The 15,601-nt window shown below is 39.4% G+C and overlaps 1 protein-coding gene across 4 annotated transcripts in view; it reads right to left on the bottom strand.

The window, feature by feature from the left end:
* Positions 1-15,601, bottom strand: part of KHDRBS3 (KH RNA binding domain containing, signal transduction associated 3) — a 154,796-nt gene that overhangs the window by 99,218 nt on the left and 39,977 nt on the right. For all 4 annotated transcript variants that reach the window (XM_044928864.2, XM_044928865.2, XR_006545099.2 and 1 more), the window contains exon 2: positions 886-1,004. In XM_044928864.2, coding sequence (XP_044784799.1) covers positions 886-1,004 — 119 coding nt within the window. The remainder of the gene's footprint in view (positions 1-885; positions 1,005-15,601) is intronic.

Genomic DNA, 15,601 nt, shown 5'->3' with positions numbered 1-15,601 from the left:
CAGAATAGCTGAAATTAAAGAGATTGACAATATCAAATAAGAGTTTAGATATGGAATAACCATAACTTTGCATGTGTTATTCTAGAAATGTCACAAATACAACCACTTAGGAGGAAAAAATTATGGCAATTTATTATAAAACTAAATCCACAGCAATTTAAATCTTAAGTATTTACTAAAAATAAATGAAAACATATGGTCACAGAATGACTTGTATGAAATGTTCACAGCAATTTAATTATAACTCAAAACTGAAAACTACCCAGGCAATGGATAAACTGTAGTATATTCAGGTAATGGATTATTGTTCTGCAATCAAAAGAAATTAACTACTAATGTATACAACAGTATGCATAAATCATGTACAAAGACATATAAAGAAAAAAGAAAGCAGAGAAAAAAGCATCAATTTAGGCCAAATCTAAGATGATCAAGATTTTATAATTAGATAGGATTTAAAAGTACTTATTGTAATTGTGCTCAATGTCATAAAAATCAAACTTCTTTCTAGAATAGATAATTAGAGAATTTTTTGAATATTTATGTGCCAAGCCCGATGCAAAGCATTTAACGTGGATAATTTTATTTAATTCTTATCCACCAAACTTATCTTACAAATGAAAAACTACAACAGGAAAAAGTTGAACCATCTGTCTGAAGTCTGAAATATAACTCAGAAGAATAATTTTTAAGGCTTCATAACGCACACACCAAAGTCAAACAAAAAGGATAGAATCACTAAGTTTTTAATTAATTTTAAAAGTATGCATGTTGGGATATTCTGCAAAGGGAAAACATCTCAAGAAGACACTAAACAGAATGTAAATTAAACAAGCGCTCCCTTGTGATAAAGATTAACACGCCAGCTGTGCGCACCTGTCTTACCTTAGGAAACTGTTTTACAGGAATTAACACTTTCTGTCCCAGCTTCATGTTCTTATTAATCACCACATCAATGTACTTTTCTTCATCCTTGCCTTCTCCTTTTTGAAACTTCTCTATTTCTGTGGAGGAAAAACAGAAAACCAGGAAGTGTCAGACTCGGAACTTCAGAGACTGGGGGTCCTTCTTAGCTCTATGGTGGCAAGAAACCAAATACAGAATGTGGACTTCAGATGCCTACAGCTTGCTCAGGTAATGACGTGTTCCCGTTTTACTGATGATTCTTCACCAGTAAGTGGGGAAACACACACATGTACACACATACATGTGCTCCAAAGTCAAGTCTCAACGACCCAAGCTCATGGAAGGGAACAATACACTAGCTACAAACACTAAAACAGACTCTTTGAGGTCCTCTGGAATTCTCAAAAAAGGCTGATTAAACAGCAAAGAAAAGCCAGAAAGCATTCTCGGTTTAGCATTACCAAGTACTGAAAGTCCGTTCTACCAGCCCTGCCTGGGTCTCCAAGGTGGTTCCCACCAAGAAGGATTCTCTAAGGGGGCATTAAAAGCCCTAGACAGCCTTGTGACAGTCACCTCCCCAACAAAATCTTCCCACCTCACAGGTGATGAGCCCAACCACAAGCTCGTGGCTTTGTTAGTGCTCTTTTCTCTACTGGTGACGTATTTTGATGATTTCCATTTCACACATCGCCTTCAAGAGTCAACCATATTAAATACTACTTGTTATGCAACTGGCACTTTCCTTGATGGGGCAGCAGCATCAGTCACTCCCACCACGGCACTCACAAAGTACTTCATGCACAATTCTATTATCATTCCCAGCTCAGGCCTGCAGCTTCTGAGCAAAGCTTCTAAGAATAAAGATAATTACTAAATCTCCAAATACATTGATTATTTTGTTTGCTTTCTTGTATTATATTACGCTTTGCTTCTGTAAAACTGATCATTCTATATAGAATCTGCATGGGAACAAGATGCATTGAACAGAAGTATGTGAAATATAAACATTTATGTAGATAATTCTTGCCATTGTTGTTGGAAAAAACCTTTCGAGAGTACTTTTAATTTTGACATTTTTCTATAAATAAAATTTACAATTAAAAGAAAGTTTCTCCTATATCCATACTCCAGAGGTAATAATATACCATGTTATATACTCTTATTTTCCATAAATAAGAGTGTCTGTGCATGCAGACACAAAATATATTTGAAAATTGTAAAACTAATGGTGGATATGATCTAAATTAGTTTGGTTTTCCTCAGTAAAAAGCAATAAGTCACATGACATTTGCTCCATCGAGTACAACAATTCATGAGTTCAGCTTTAATTAGTACAGGAAAATAATTTCTACATTTTATTTTTATTTGTCCATTAATGCTATAATTGAGAATACCTTTAGCGAGTTAGAAGATTTAACAAAATTAGGTTCACTAAAACTTCCTAGAAAACAGAAGTTTTAATGTATAATACATCAGTCAAAATAGATTTAACTACCTATTTTCTTTTTATATAACAAAGGCTTTTTAATAATTGTTGAGCACTGATAGGCACAATTTAATATTTAATTCCTTAATCAGCCTTCAAAATGTTACTCCTTGTATCAGTGATGTTTATCATTTGAAGCAACATGGAAAGTCATGTTAGGTTAAAGTTAAAGTTAAAAAATCACAAAGACTTATGCATTTTACTATATATTAAAGTTTGAGATATCCCTACGATTTTTAAGAGGGAAATAAAAATTAAAAGAAAAGTAACTACTTTCCTCTCCAGATAGTCAACTTTACAAATCTTATCTTGCTAAAATACCTTGTTGCTACCTTAAGTAAGCTTTGAAATATGCTGAAATACTTCACTGTTTAAGATTTTAGAAAAAAAATGTAAGGCCTGATGCCATGTTGAAGCATGTAGGTGTGCTAGACCTCACATGCCACACGGCACCTGAAACAGCCCTGCCCCTGTCACGGGCGTCACGCAGGTCTGGTTTACACCTCAGCTCTTCTACTTTTCTCAGGTCCCCGTGGCTCCCAGTGGTAAAATTCAGAACTGGCCAAACTTCCATTTTTTTAGGCGCCGTTCAATCAACAGTTTGGCATTTTCTACTTGACTGAAGATCGTAAGTAGGTTTATGTGTTCAGGATGTCCAATAAAGTACAATGCAAAATAATGGGAAGCAACAAGATGACTTATGAAATCTTGAAATTGTCCGTAAATGGGAGTTTCAAACACTCAAACTCATACTACCACCCTCCTGGGCTTCCCTAGGTCAGGAAGGGACTGGATAGCTACCAAGGTGGCTTTAACCTTTCAGTAAATTGAAGCATATGAAGGCAAACCACAGAAAATCCAGCCACATGCTCAAGGTCGAACACATAGGGGATTTGACTTTCACTAATCCCCAGATTACATTCGTTACATACAGTTTAATGTACCAATGCCATCTCCCAGCTCAGAAATAATAAACAAAAGTGTGATTAGGTTTTAGATGATGTAGAGGATTAAAATGCTATGTTTTCAAACCATGGACACCAAATTTCTGTCAACTGGGAAAGCTAGTGTCAGTTATGACTTTTTTGGCTTTTTTTTTTTTTTTTCTGTTTCTGTCTTGGTTCGGTATGCAGCTTCCTAAGCAATGACCACTTACCCTACCAAATATGCTAAAATCCACGAATCCTTTAAGACACAGCCAAATACTCTTTGAATTAAATAAGCTAAATTTTCAATATAAAAAAATTTGGTAATGTAAATTTTCATTAAAACTGCTTAAATTCTCTCACAGAATCAAGCACATCAAAACTGACATTTTCCTTTGTCCCAGCAACTCCATTTTTACAAATTTACCCTAAAGATATATGTGGATAGATATAAAATATGATACACAAATTTATCCATTTAAAGCACTGTGTTTAATAGTAGAACACTGGAAATCATCTAAATATCTAGAATTAAGAGCTTGGTTACATAATCAAGGGCACAGCCAGTGAGACAACATAAGTTACTTAACAACATCAGGAAAACTCATGTTCTGATGAGAAAAAGTCTCCACCAAATACACTGTTTGTACACATAGACACACAAACACAAGTCACAGTGTAAAGCAATGTAAGACTATATGTTCATATTCACTTGTATATCCACAGAAAAGAGCTCCATTCTTACATATAAGAAACGAGTAACTGATTGTCAAGGGAGAAATGCAATGGATAAGAAACAGGAATAGAGACTTCTCACTATATTTCTCTTTTACACTGTTTGAAAAGTTTGAATCATGAATATTTTACCCTTTAAATTTGCATAAATTTAAAATTTTAAATACTTTTGTAGAATTTTTTTAAAATACCAAAACAGAATAAAATATGAATGTATACAGGGATGATCATGTTTCTATTTTGCATCTTGGCTGAAAATCCAGAGTTTGACTCTCCTTTGATCATTCATTTAAATCCTTCACTAAAATACTCTTTCACTGAAGCTGTGATAAGGATATACCTGGGCTGCTCGTCTCACTTGAAGTAACACACGCGTTTCTGGAAACTACATGTACAGTATTTCACTTTGAGAATGCAAATGCAGTGGGGTTCACGTGGTGAGGGTGAGAGGAACAGGGATCCACCCCAATCAGGCGTCTGTCCACAACACTGACTGAATTCTGACACACGGAGCAAGTGCACGGGGTGCTGGGGACAGGACACACAGTCTGTGGGGCCACACAGACAAGCGCAGTGTGCACAGGGCTGAGAAGAGGGGCTGACGGCTCCGGAGCCTGGAATAGTGTCCAAAAAGCTAGTGAACGTGAGCTGAGTTCCTAGAGGATAAGGAACGGAGGCTGCTAAGCAAAGAGCTGATGAGTGCTTCAGTGAAGTGAAGGAACCCTGGGTTACACCAGTTCCCCTTCCCTCATCTGACTGAACAGCTGACACATGGAGATTTACTTTTTTTGGTTTCCTTTTCTCCTTTAACAGTACAAAAGGGAACGAGTCACACAAGTAGTGGTGACAGAATCCTGTCACCACAGAGCCAGTTAGTGAACAAGCCGAGACATGAACTCAATTTCCTCACCCCACAGCCTGGGTCGCTGCAGAAAGAAGCAGGGTGACAACAGGGGCAGTTCTCCGTGGCCAACACAGAGAAGAAAGGAGGACAAAGGCATGAAAAGGCAGGCCGGGTTCTAAACATCTGCCCAGATCAGATCCTAAGGGTTCAGTAACAACAGGGGGATGCGGAAAGCAATCCACTGAGGAGAGATGCCCTCCTGGAAAGGTCGACCTGAGCAGAAATGGAATGGATGCAATGTGGGGAGAGAGGGCAGATGACATCACAGCTGGAAGATAAGACAGTCTGTCCCACGAACAACCAGGGAGGGCAGAACTAGAAGGGCTGATTTCTATTTGAAGTGGAGGGAGAGCCATCAGAGGAGGCATCAAGCCCTCGGGACACCCCACCAGGGTAAACCAGAGGCGCCTGCCTTGCGCTCCTCTCCACTCTAGCAACCAGCCCTTCTTGGCTTCTGAAGCACCTGCTCACTGAGGCTAGAGCTTCTGCACTTGTCTCCCAAGACAGGAACATCTCTGAGGACTTTCCCCCTACAACAGCCTTCTCTTTGGTGCCTCTGCTACATTCCACTTCCTAGAGAGGCTCTTTTTGAATTCCCAGACTACTTAACCAAAACAAAGTAGCATTTTCACCACAGATATAACTTCCTATTTAAAGTCTGTCTTCAACAGACTATCAGTCCCCCCCCCCCCCCCACCGGCCACCCACCCTTAACTCCTTTTATGATCCTGACAATATATTGGGAAGGTTAAAGCATTGTTCACATTTTGCACATAAGGAAAATTAGAAAATATATTTCTAAAAGTCATACAATTAGCAAGGAACATACCATGACTCAAACCTCAGGTCTCCAAGGTGGAGACACTTTCCCAACCCAGTCTATCAACAGGTCCTTAGAATATTTTGTGTAGCTAACAACCCAGTAAAGCCTATGGTACATAGTGCTTCTATAAAGGAAACAAATATTCTTTACAAAACAAGTCCATGAGAGAATGCACTAATGAACCAATGAATTCCTGTGCTGAGCCCACATGGAATCCATCCTTTAAGATCAGAAACTGTGAGTTAGAAACCCTGATACCCTGCAACGCTGTTTATTCCCAGAGCCTCTGTTCTTTCCTGGGTGAATGATCCAAGGAACTGTATTCCATGAATAAACAGATGGCATTCAAAGTAGATAATCTGTAGAGAATTTAATTAAGGACCTATGTATAAAGATGTGAATATCCTAAAACAATAGCAACAACGAATGGTGTGGTACTCTGAGATTAGGAAGGAAGTATGGCTGCCCCAAAGCTGGGAAGCAGGAAGGGGCAAGGAAGAAAGGAGACTGTGTGGAGGGCAGCCTGGCAAGGGTTATAATGTCCTCCGAGGGAAGCAGCCAGCCTGTGCTGACCTAACAGGGAGGAAGCTAAAGCGCACACACTGGGACCTCGCTTCCTTCTGCAGATCTGCCTCTGGTGGCTCCGCAGGGAGGGACCAACCCAAGCAGAAGCCAGAGGTAAGAGTGTCTGCTGACGCATCCCTCAGCCCCCAGGCACAGAGCAAAGGAGGTGGGACAAGAGGCAGCAATCCAGTCCCCACCTTGGCTAAACTGAAGGAAGCTTTAAACAGAGCATCTGATGCCTCCTGTACATACAGAAGTTCCCATTTGTGCTGATCACATAAAACATTACACAGCAAAGTACTGAAAAGTAATGAAAACCATTTTGAAAGTGAAAGTCCCTCAGTCATGTCCGACTCTTTGCTATCCTACGGACTATAGAGTCCATGGAATTCTCCAGGCCAGAATACTGAAGTGGGTTGCCTTTCCTTTCTCCAGGGGACCTTCCCAACCCAAGTCTCCTACATTGCAGGCAGATTCTTTACCAGTTGAGCCATAAGGCAAGCCCAAGAATACCGGAGTGGATAACCTAGTCCTTCTTCAGGAATCAAAGGAATCGAACCAGGGTCTCCAGCATTGCAGGCAGATTCTTTACCAATTGAGTTATCAGGGAAGCTCATTTCAGAGATCACTTATTATAACAGTACTAGGTAAATAATAATTGTTATGACTTTGTTTGCAAGGATTCACCAAGTTAAGGGCTGTGCATTTGATGTGAAGTCTCTCTTTATTCTAATGCACCTATCTATGATAGATCCCCTTCGCTTTACAGAATAAGACCCTGAGGATTCCAATGGGTAAGAAGCTTGCCAAGGGCTGGACAGTTCATAATCTCTTTAGAGGGATTCACACTAAAGTTTAGTTAACTTGAAAGCCTATCTCATTAGCTGTTTAAAAGTTATTTAATAAACGTTCACCAAAGGTTCAGGAAAGAGTAAATAATATGTTAGCCTGCACAATAGTTCTAGGGTGAACAGTAATATGGTCAAACCCTCCCCCCAGCCCCCTTGCCCAAGGACCTTAACTCTGTACAAACTTATTAAAGGACAGGGCTTAGCCTGGATCTATAAGGAAACATGAAGTCCGTATAAACAGAATGATAATACCTACATGCTCAACATTCAGAAATCTATTTCAAAGTAATATAAGAACCTAGCTGGAGGATTTAAAATGATCTTAAAATATATATAGTGTTCAAAGCCAATGTAAATTCTATCTGACAGATTACTAAAACATTACTGTGGCTGTTGGTCTAAAAAGATATCTTTTAACCTCCAACATGACAGATGTTTTCACAAAGGAATTATTTTATTTAAGCAATCCAAACCTAACAGAACACCTATTAGACCCAAACCAGAATTGAATACACTAAAACCTGCCCAGACGAGATTGATTCAAACAGCTCAAGATCTTGCAAATAATCTTCCATAAACAAGAAATAAATGGCACAGCAGAATAGAGATGCATATCACTCTCTAATAAGAACGAATGAGCTCATCACAAATAAACAAAAATAAGCCATCCAGGGAGCAAAAAATAGTCAATACTCTAAATATTAAAATGCTTGGAAGTAAACTTACAAAGACAGAGCTAGTATTTGTACACAAAGTATTCTTTTTTTTTTTAATTTTATTTTATTTTTAAACTTTACATAACTGTATTAGTTTTGCCAAATATCAAAATGAATCCACCACAGGTATACATGTGTTCCCCATCCTGAACCCTCCTCCCTCCTCCCTCCCCATTCCATCCCTCTGGGTCATCCCAGTGCACCAGCCCCAAGCATCCAGTACCTTGCATCGAACCTGGACTGGCAACTCGTTCCATACTTGATATTTTACATGTTTCAATGCCATTCTCCCAAATCTTCCCACCCTCTCCCTCTCTCACAAAGTATTCTTAAATATATACACACTGCATAAGATTAAAGCACACACACAAGGAAATTCCTCCAGGAAGGAAGAAGACTGACTTGGGGGAGGGGGGCAGGAGAGGGAGAAAAGACAGCTGACCCCTAAACAAGGAGGGGGTCAAGGGCGCTGATCCTCCACCCAGTCCAAAACTCCGGGTATAGCTTATGGTTGGCCCTCCATACCCATGGTTCCTCTGTATCCATGGTTCAGCATCTGTGGATTCAACCATATTTTCTATTTTTAAAAACTCTGCATATAAGTGGACCTGCACAGACCAAACCCACATTATTCAAGAGTTGGTTGTAATTCTACCCATCACAGGTAATTAACAAAAATATAACAATAACACTGATAGCTGGAATTTATTTACTGACAGTCCTGTCCAGGTATTTAATCCTTGTAACAATGTAGCAGAATATCGGTAATAATTTTACAGAAAAGAAACAGCTACTTAACAGATATCTAGTGATGTGGCTAAGATTCCACAGCAAACCCAGATCTAGGATTCCAATGCTAGTGTATTCTGACCTAAAGCCTCCAGTTTCTTGGTATTACTGAAGTAAAGGGATCTTGACTTTGAGAAAAAATTATTTGGCTTATTATTTAGTTTTGAGGGAAATTAACAAAGTTATTTCAAGTATCAAAAGACATGATGCTTATCAAAGTGATCTGAAAACTGTAACACATAATGCAAATACAGGTTATTATTGTCTACTTAATACAAAGCTTAAATTGTGGTAACTGATTTACATGTATCTCATTGTAGAATGGATTTCAAGAATTTGTGAAACCTATATGATTCTAGAAATTAAAATGCAGATAACTAAAAAATTCTGAGTGCTACTCCGAATTATCATTACATATTTTATCAAATTATTTTCAAGAGAAAAAATGCTTCCATGGTACTGACCTCTTATCTTTCCCTTAAATATAGTGCAATCATTCACCAAACAAAAGGCATCATGGCAGAAAAAAGAAAAATACAAAGATAAGACATGATGATCACTGGATGCGCCAGTGAAATGCAAATTTATCATCTAAACAAGGGGAAACACTCAACGACCTTCAGAAATGAGGAAGTTACTGGATTTGGGTACTAAAGTCTAACAATTTTCAAAATAAACTTCTAAGTGTAATGTGTTTTTTTGTTTAAATCATTTTAAAACAATAAAGATCAAGGGATGAAAATCAGAGATGAAATGTCCCCTAAAACTCGTAGAAGGAATCTAACAATTTGCACAATTACTATTTCCAGACACCATGCTGGAGGCTCTGCACATGAAGCCCACACAATTCTCAGCATGCTGGGACAGGAATGAACATCCCCTAGTACCTAGGACGTGGCAGACCTGAAGTTTGATTGCAGGACTGTCGGACTCTCAAAGGAGTTGCCTCTTCTCCGAATTACCACACAACTGGCTTCTGTGAAATAAAACTCATATTTTGTGGCAAGATAAGAAAAATGTAAACATAAAGATTTTTCTCTGCCCTTTGGCCCCCTCTGCCCCCCTTCTGTGCAGTGTGCACCTGCACCGTGCATCCACCAAACCTCCCTCCGGCAGAAATACCCGCTCAGCCGTAAAAGCAACATTCTAGCTTCCACAAGACAACTCCTCAAAAAGATAACCTTCCTTCTTAATCTTGTAAAGGGCCACACTGACCCATGGCCCACTACCTGCTTTGTAAGCTTAGATCTGGACTGTGTAAACTGTCAATAATACATCATTTAATACGTAGCCCTCTGTCTCAAAAACGTATACAACTATGCTCTGGCCTCTAACAGGCAGAACAGTTCCCAGAGCTTTCCAAGAGGCTATTCTCAGATTATAATCCACAATTTAGCTCAAATAAAATTTTAGATCGACTGATCGATTTTTGCTGACACTTCAAAACCTCCTAAACCAACAGATAACAGATTAAATTCCACCTCCAACATATGAACAGAATTTTACAGGAGTCAGTCAACTGTACTCATTGAATGTCCACTGTTTACTGAGTGAGAAACACAACAGAAGCAACAGAGAAGATCAAGACATGAAAGTGTAACAGCCCGTATCAATTCCAGCATGCTTCTACACACAGTGTGGAGAAAGTAATCACTCAGGGCTCGGGGGCCCATGGTTTTATCAGCCCTAAGTTAATATCGGCTAATTTCTATTCACTCACTTTCATCTGGTAGTAAGAAAAGTTCTGAAATAAGTTTTTATTGAAACCGGGTGCAAAGAAATGTCTCAGTTTCTACTTAAATCACCCAAAAAAGGCAGAAAAATGAACCCAAATGACAGAGAAAAAAGAAGCTAGGCGTTCTGGCCATCCCAAATAGACCAATCCCTTGGCTCTTCCAAATGATCCAGGATTACTCCTAATATATCCCAACACATTTGTCAAATGAAGATTCAGTAAACCCCCAGACTAAGTGAAGACAACAATACATTAGGTTAATTCAAGTTAATAATGACTCAAGTCAATAACTATTGGGAAGAGGAATGGGAATAACTACTAAAGATTGGGAAAAAAAGGAAAATCTACTTTTTAGTTACACCTGCCTAAGGGTTAAACCACATTTCTCACTTTTAATTGCAAACATCATTAAGTATACTGCAAAAGACCAGCTATCTTAAACAATTATCAGGCTCCAGAGGTCACCAATTAGAACCCTGCAAGGATTTGAATTAAAAAAAGGTTTTATGATTAGGTGAAGTAATGATCCAAGAAAGAGATTAGTTCTGTTCAAACTGCACTCATTATAAAACCCATTTCCTTTGTGTGAAGATTCAATGTCTTTCTCATTTATCCCGCTGGCATTATCACACTTTGAGATAGAAATATGACTATACTAATGATATTCTATAACAACCATATAATACAAGCATTTTGCTCTCTATTACTTTCATATCTAATAAGATTACCAATGAATATTTTCTATTGGTTAAATGTACAATAATACAAACTCTGTAGGTGCGACAGACTGTGCAAAATAAATTCAAAGCAGGATACAATCATGCTTTGGCTATACATTTTTAGGTTAGTTTCAGAATCATAACTGGTCCTCTTTATGCAGCAGAGAGAATAATCAGAGGGAAATAATCCTTAAGACATTAAATCATGTTTTCATATAACAATTATTTACAGGTTCACTTTTATAAAAGTAATTCTAAAAATAAATAGCATGATCAGAATTGCAATCAGATCCCCAGGAACATCAACTCTGATGATGTTTGAAGCCATATTGACAAAATCATGAGAGCTATGCTAGAATAATGAACATCACTAAAAAAGAAAAAAAAATGCAGCTTAATATGAGTTTAAAACATACAAGGTGCCTCAAATATTATATTTCCCTCATAACTCAATGTTGTTCTAAGGTACCTAGAAACTGCCAAACAAGCATAAAACACTTTTTAAAAACAAAATACAATTACAAAAGGAACATTTTTTGTCCCTCATATTTAGTCATCATGGAAAGTTACGACACTGGCAAACAGCCCAGCAGTGCACACTAACAGCCACAGGCGCCGAGGACAGGCAACGTCTACAGACACCTGCAAGTGCTGAAAACGAGGACGCCTTCCCACATCGATTTCAAGTCAGGGTGTGTTATCCGTACTAGGTCATTCTCCAGTCGTATTTTATTTTCCTTCTCCTTATGAGTCAGATGCTGTCTCTTCACAGAGGACATTCCCACTGGAGGTTTTCTCAAAGGGATTTGTCAAGTTAGGTACAGATCTTCACATTTGAGACCAAGCTGTACATTAAAATCATTTAGGAACTTATAGAAAAATAACTACACTAAGGTCCGTCAACAGCATTCCTCTGTTTGTCCTTCAACCATCAAGTACCTGGTTAAGCAATCATGTATTCTAGTGGGTTCCACTTGTCAAATCTACTAACAACTGACTCATCTATTTTAAGGCTAAATATACAGCTAACTTTTAACGTCACGAAACTGCACCACATGGACAAATGAGACAGAATCAAAGGACAAACACAGAGCATTACTCTAGCTAAAACTAACGACAAGTATCTCAGGTTGATATCTGACTGCCCGCTATTCTCTTCTCTTAAACACAGAGGTCAGATAATTTATTGATCTATTCTATGAATGAGTAACAAACTAAGATGAGAACACAGAGACTAATAACATGGCCAGGAATCCAGAGAAGTGTTCCCTAGATTTTCAAGAATTTACCAGTTTTCAAGCAACAATGGTGATTGGCTCACCAACGGGTCACAGTCCATAATCAGATATACAATTAATATTAGGTATCACCATTTCATCAGGGAAGGGGGACGAGAGAAAGATTGAGGAGAAAAGATGTCTAAAGGGGCTCTGTAAGAGAGAAAATAATGAAAACCAAGTTGAAAAGTTCCATTCAAGACAAAAACAAAACCAACTGAAATAACTGAAATGGCCACCCTGAAGGGTAAAGGACTGAGGAGAGAATCACTGACTCACATACAATTATTTCTGTATGTCATGCAAAAGAGGGATTAGATTTGGTCAGGATTAAGGCCAGTGACATAGCATTAATATTGAAAGAGAAAAAGGAGCTACCATTCATTTTAGAGATGAAGATTTTAAAAATAACATTTTCCAAAGATGGAATCTAAAGATGGCTATCTTGAAGGAATTTTAAGTTCATCCATAGAGGCCTGACCAGCAGGCTGGACCCGCCTGACAGGAACGTTATAGAAAGGATTCAATCACCTGACGGCAAGCTAAACTTGAAGGTTCCTTTCAAGCCTGAGATTTGCATACGTCCCTATCATTTGTCTCACTGACTAGCTCTCATAAACACAAAACTGTGTTATTAATCATCACATGCCCAGTACTGAGGTCTGCATCGTGAATATAACATGCATTCAAAAAATATTTGTTTAGTGAATGAGAGTGAATGATGATATTCTTCATGGAAAAGCACAGTAAGATTTGATGAACCTTTAAGAATACCCAACGTCTGAATTAAGCAAAACAAAAGTCATCTATCTGCCTTTCATTTTCCTAAACAAACCATCTCTGCCAGTTACTAAGCACCATCTCTCAGCTCCATACACACCCATCAAGAATGTTGGACAGGGAACTCGCAAGCCCTGCTTCTCTGCTGCCTGGGGCTCCCACTAGGTTCTACATCAGGGAGGCCAGAGCAGGGTGCTGTCCCTTCCATTTTGCTCCAGTTCCTGGCAGCGTACAGAATAGTTTCCAAAATTCTGGCAATGACTCATTTTTCACACACACACCCCAGCCCCAGTCTTTGTACCAGGTCAGCAGGCCAGGACCCCCTGCTCTGAGGCCTGAGTCACTGGACTTAACGGGTCTTGGTCCCAGCTCCACGGAGCATTTCCTCCCAAATGTCTTCCCTTTGTTCCTCCAGCCCTGGTGGTTCTGGCTCAAGACAGAGCCTGTGTTACTATTTCTGTGTCCCTTCAGTATCCCTCATTTGCTTTTTCAGTCATCGAGTACCCCTAACCAATCCTTTCTATCAGATCTCCTTTGTTACAACGCCTGCTATGATTTCTGCTCTCCTTACGGACACACCACCTTGGTGAGTTCCCAAAAATACAGAGGACAATGCTGGACATCTCAGGACTCTGTGCCAGGTGCCATGCTAGGCCTCCATCGGCCACAAAGTGGTGAGTGAAGGACAGTGAAGTGGCACGAGGACACAGGCTCGGGGGGCAGTCCCAGCTTGACCACTAGTGGACCTCTGGCGAGTCACTAGCTTCACTGAGCCCTCCTCTCTTCATCTGTAAAAACAGCAGAACCCACATTTGTGTGACCCAGCCCCAACTCTGGGGGCCAGAAGTCACTAATCTAATGGTATCAGCATCTTCTAATTCGATGCTTCTAGTTCAGTATCACTTGGAAGCCCAAATAAACATCTTCAGACCAGTGATTTATGAATGGTAAGAAGGCTTCCTGGCAGCATCTCTTCACCTGCTGAGAGCGCTTTCTTGCTTGCTTCCTCTGTCTCGGGGGTGGGGGCTGCTGTGTAACTGAAGAACTGCAGGTGGGCCTGTTATTCCCCACTCCACCTCCACATATACCATAACCATCACCATCAGAGTCTGGGAAACCGGCATCCCCATAATGACATTAGCAGAGATGGTCTCTATACAATGGAACCATAATGAATATCCTGGAGGCTGAATTATCTGAGCTACATCTCTGATTTCCCCTGTGAAAAGCACAGGAAGACAATACAACCCAGGACTATTCGGCAGGTGATGTTTACCTCGTGATGCATACCTATCAACGTCCTAATCTGAGAAGCCCAGAGTAAATGTCTATGAATATATAACCATTCAACACACTATTCAGAGGAGAAGTGTTTATCATCTGCAAAACATTTGCTATTCCAAGAACTAATTAAGTTTACAAACTGTGTTGTGAATACCAGAAGGCAGTAGACATACAAATCATATTGTTAATTATGCCTTTGACAAAGAAACTATTCCAGGTATTACATACAAATGCTACAACCAGCCAAGTCCTTTAAATTCCATGATCTCAAGCTCAGGAACAAACGAAGCCAAAACATGAGTATAAAATGAATATAAAATTAAGTTGCTTAGAGGAAAGTTCAAAAATAGCCCTAAGTGACTACTTAATTGTGTTATTCTGTCACCGTTTTCGCTCATGGCCCTCCCAGAGCAGCCCACTAACCCACAGCCTCCAGACAAGCACAACTGTCTAGCTTTTTGATATCTGCATTGAGAGAGTATAAATTAATGATAATATGGGGAGAAAAGAGCTTAATTTAGTGAGACTTTAAGTGATAAAAACAAGGGTTCAAATCACAGACCAGCACTTACAATTGACACTGGGAAAAAAATCAGCAAGTCACAGGGCTCTCAGCCCCGGGCCATCAGTTAGGGACACTGACACCCACGAAGGGTCGCAGGGATTCATGGTACACCTCAGGCACTCTGTCTCAACACATGCACAGCAGATTCCAACCTCCTGCATACTCCAGACTTCTGTACATTAATGCATACAAAGGCATATATGAAGAGAGGGCTAATAAAACTGTAATGAATATTTAAATATTAATATAACGAAAACAAAGATCATCAGAAGAGATCAGAGTCACAGTCGTCTAGATTCTCTTGTAGTGAGAAAGCTGATCGGTTGTGGTCTGCCGCCCCTGGACAGGGTCTGGGCACTGCTTACCAAATTAGGGGCACGCTGAACAAGAAGTCAGTCGGAAGGTCTTTAGGTGAGCTATTTATCCTCTCTGAAACTCTTACCTCCTCCCTTAGTTGAGGTGGAAATGAAATGAGACCATGGGGGAAAAAAAATTCACAACCAGAAAGAGTTATGCAAATACCAGAAGAATCAGAGCAAGG

Source organism: Bubalus bubalis, chromosome 15, assembly GCF_019923935.1.
Source record: "Bubalus bubalis isolate 160015118507 breed Murrah chromosome 15, NDDB_SH_1, whole genome shotgun sequence".
NCBI lineage: Eukaryota > Metazoa > Chordata > Mammalia > Artiodactyla > Bovidae > Bubalus > Bubalus bubalis.
Note: the sequence above shows the minus strand (reverse complement) of the source record. Positions and strands in the feature narration are given on the sequence as shown.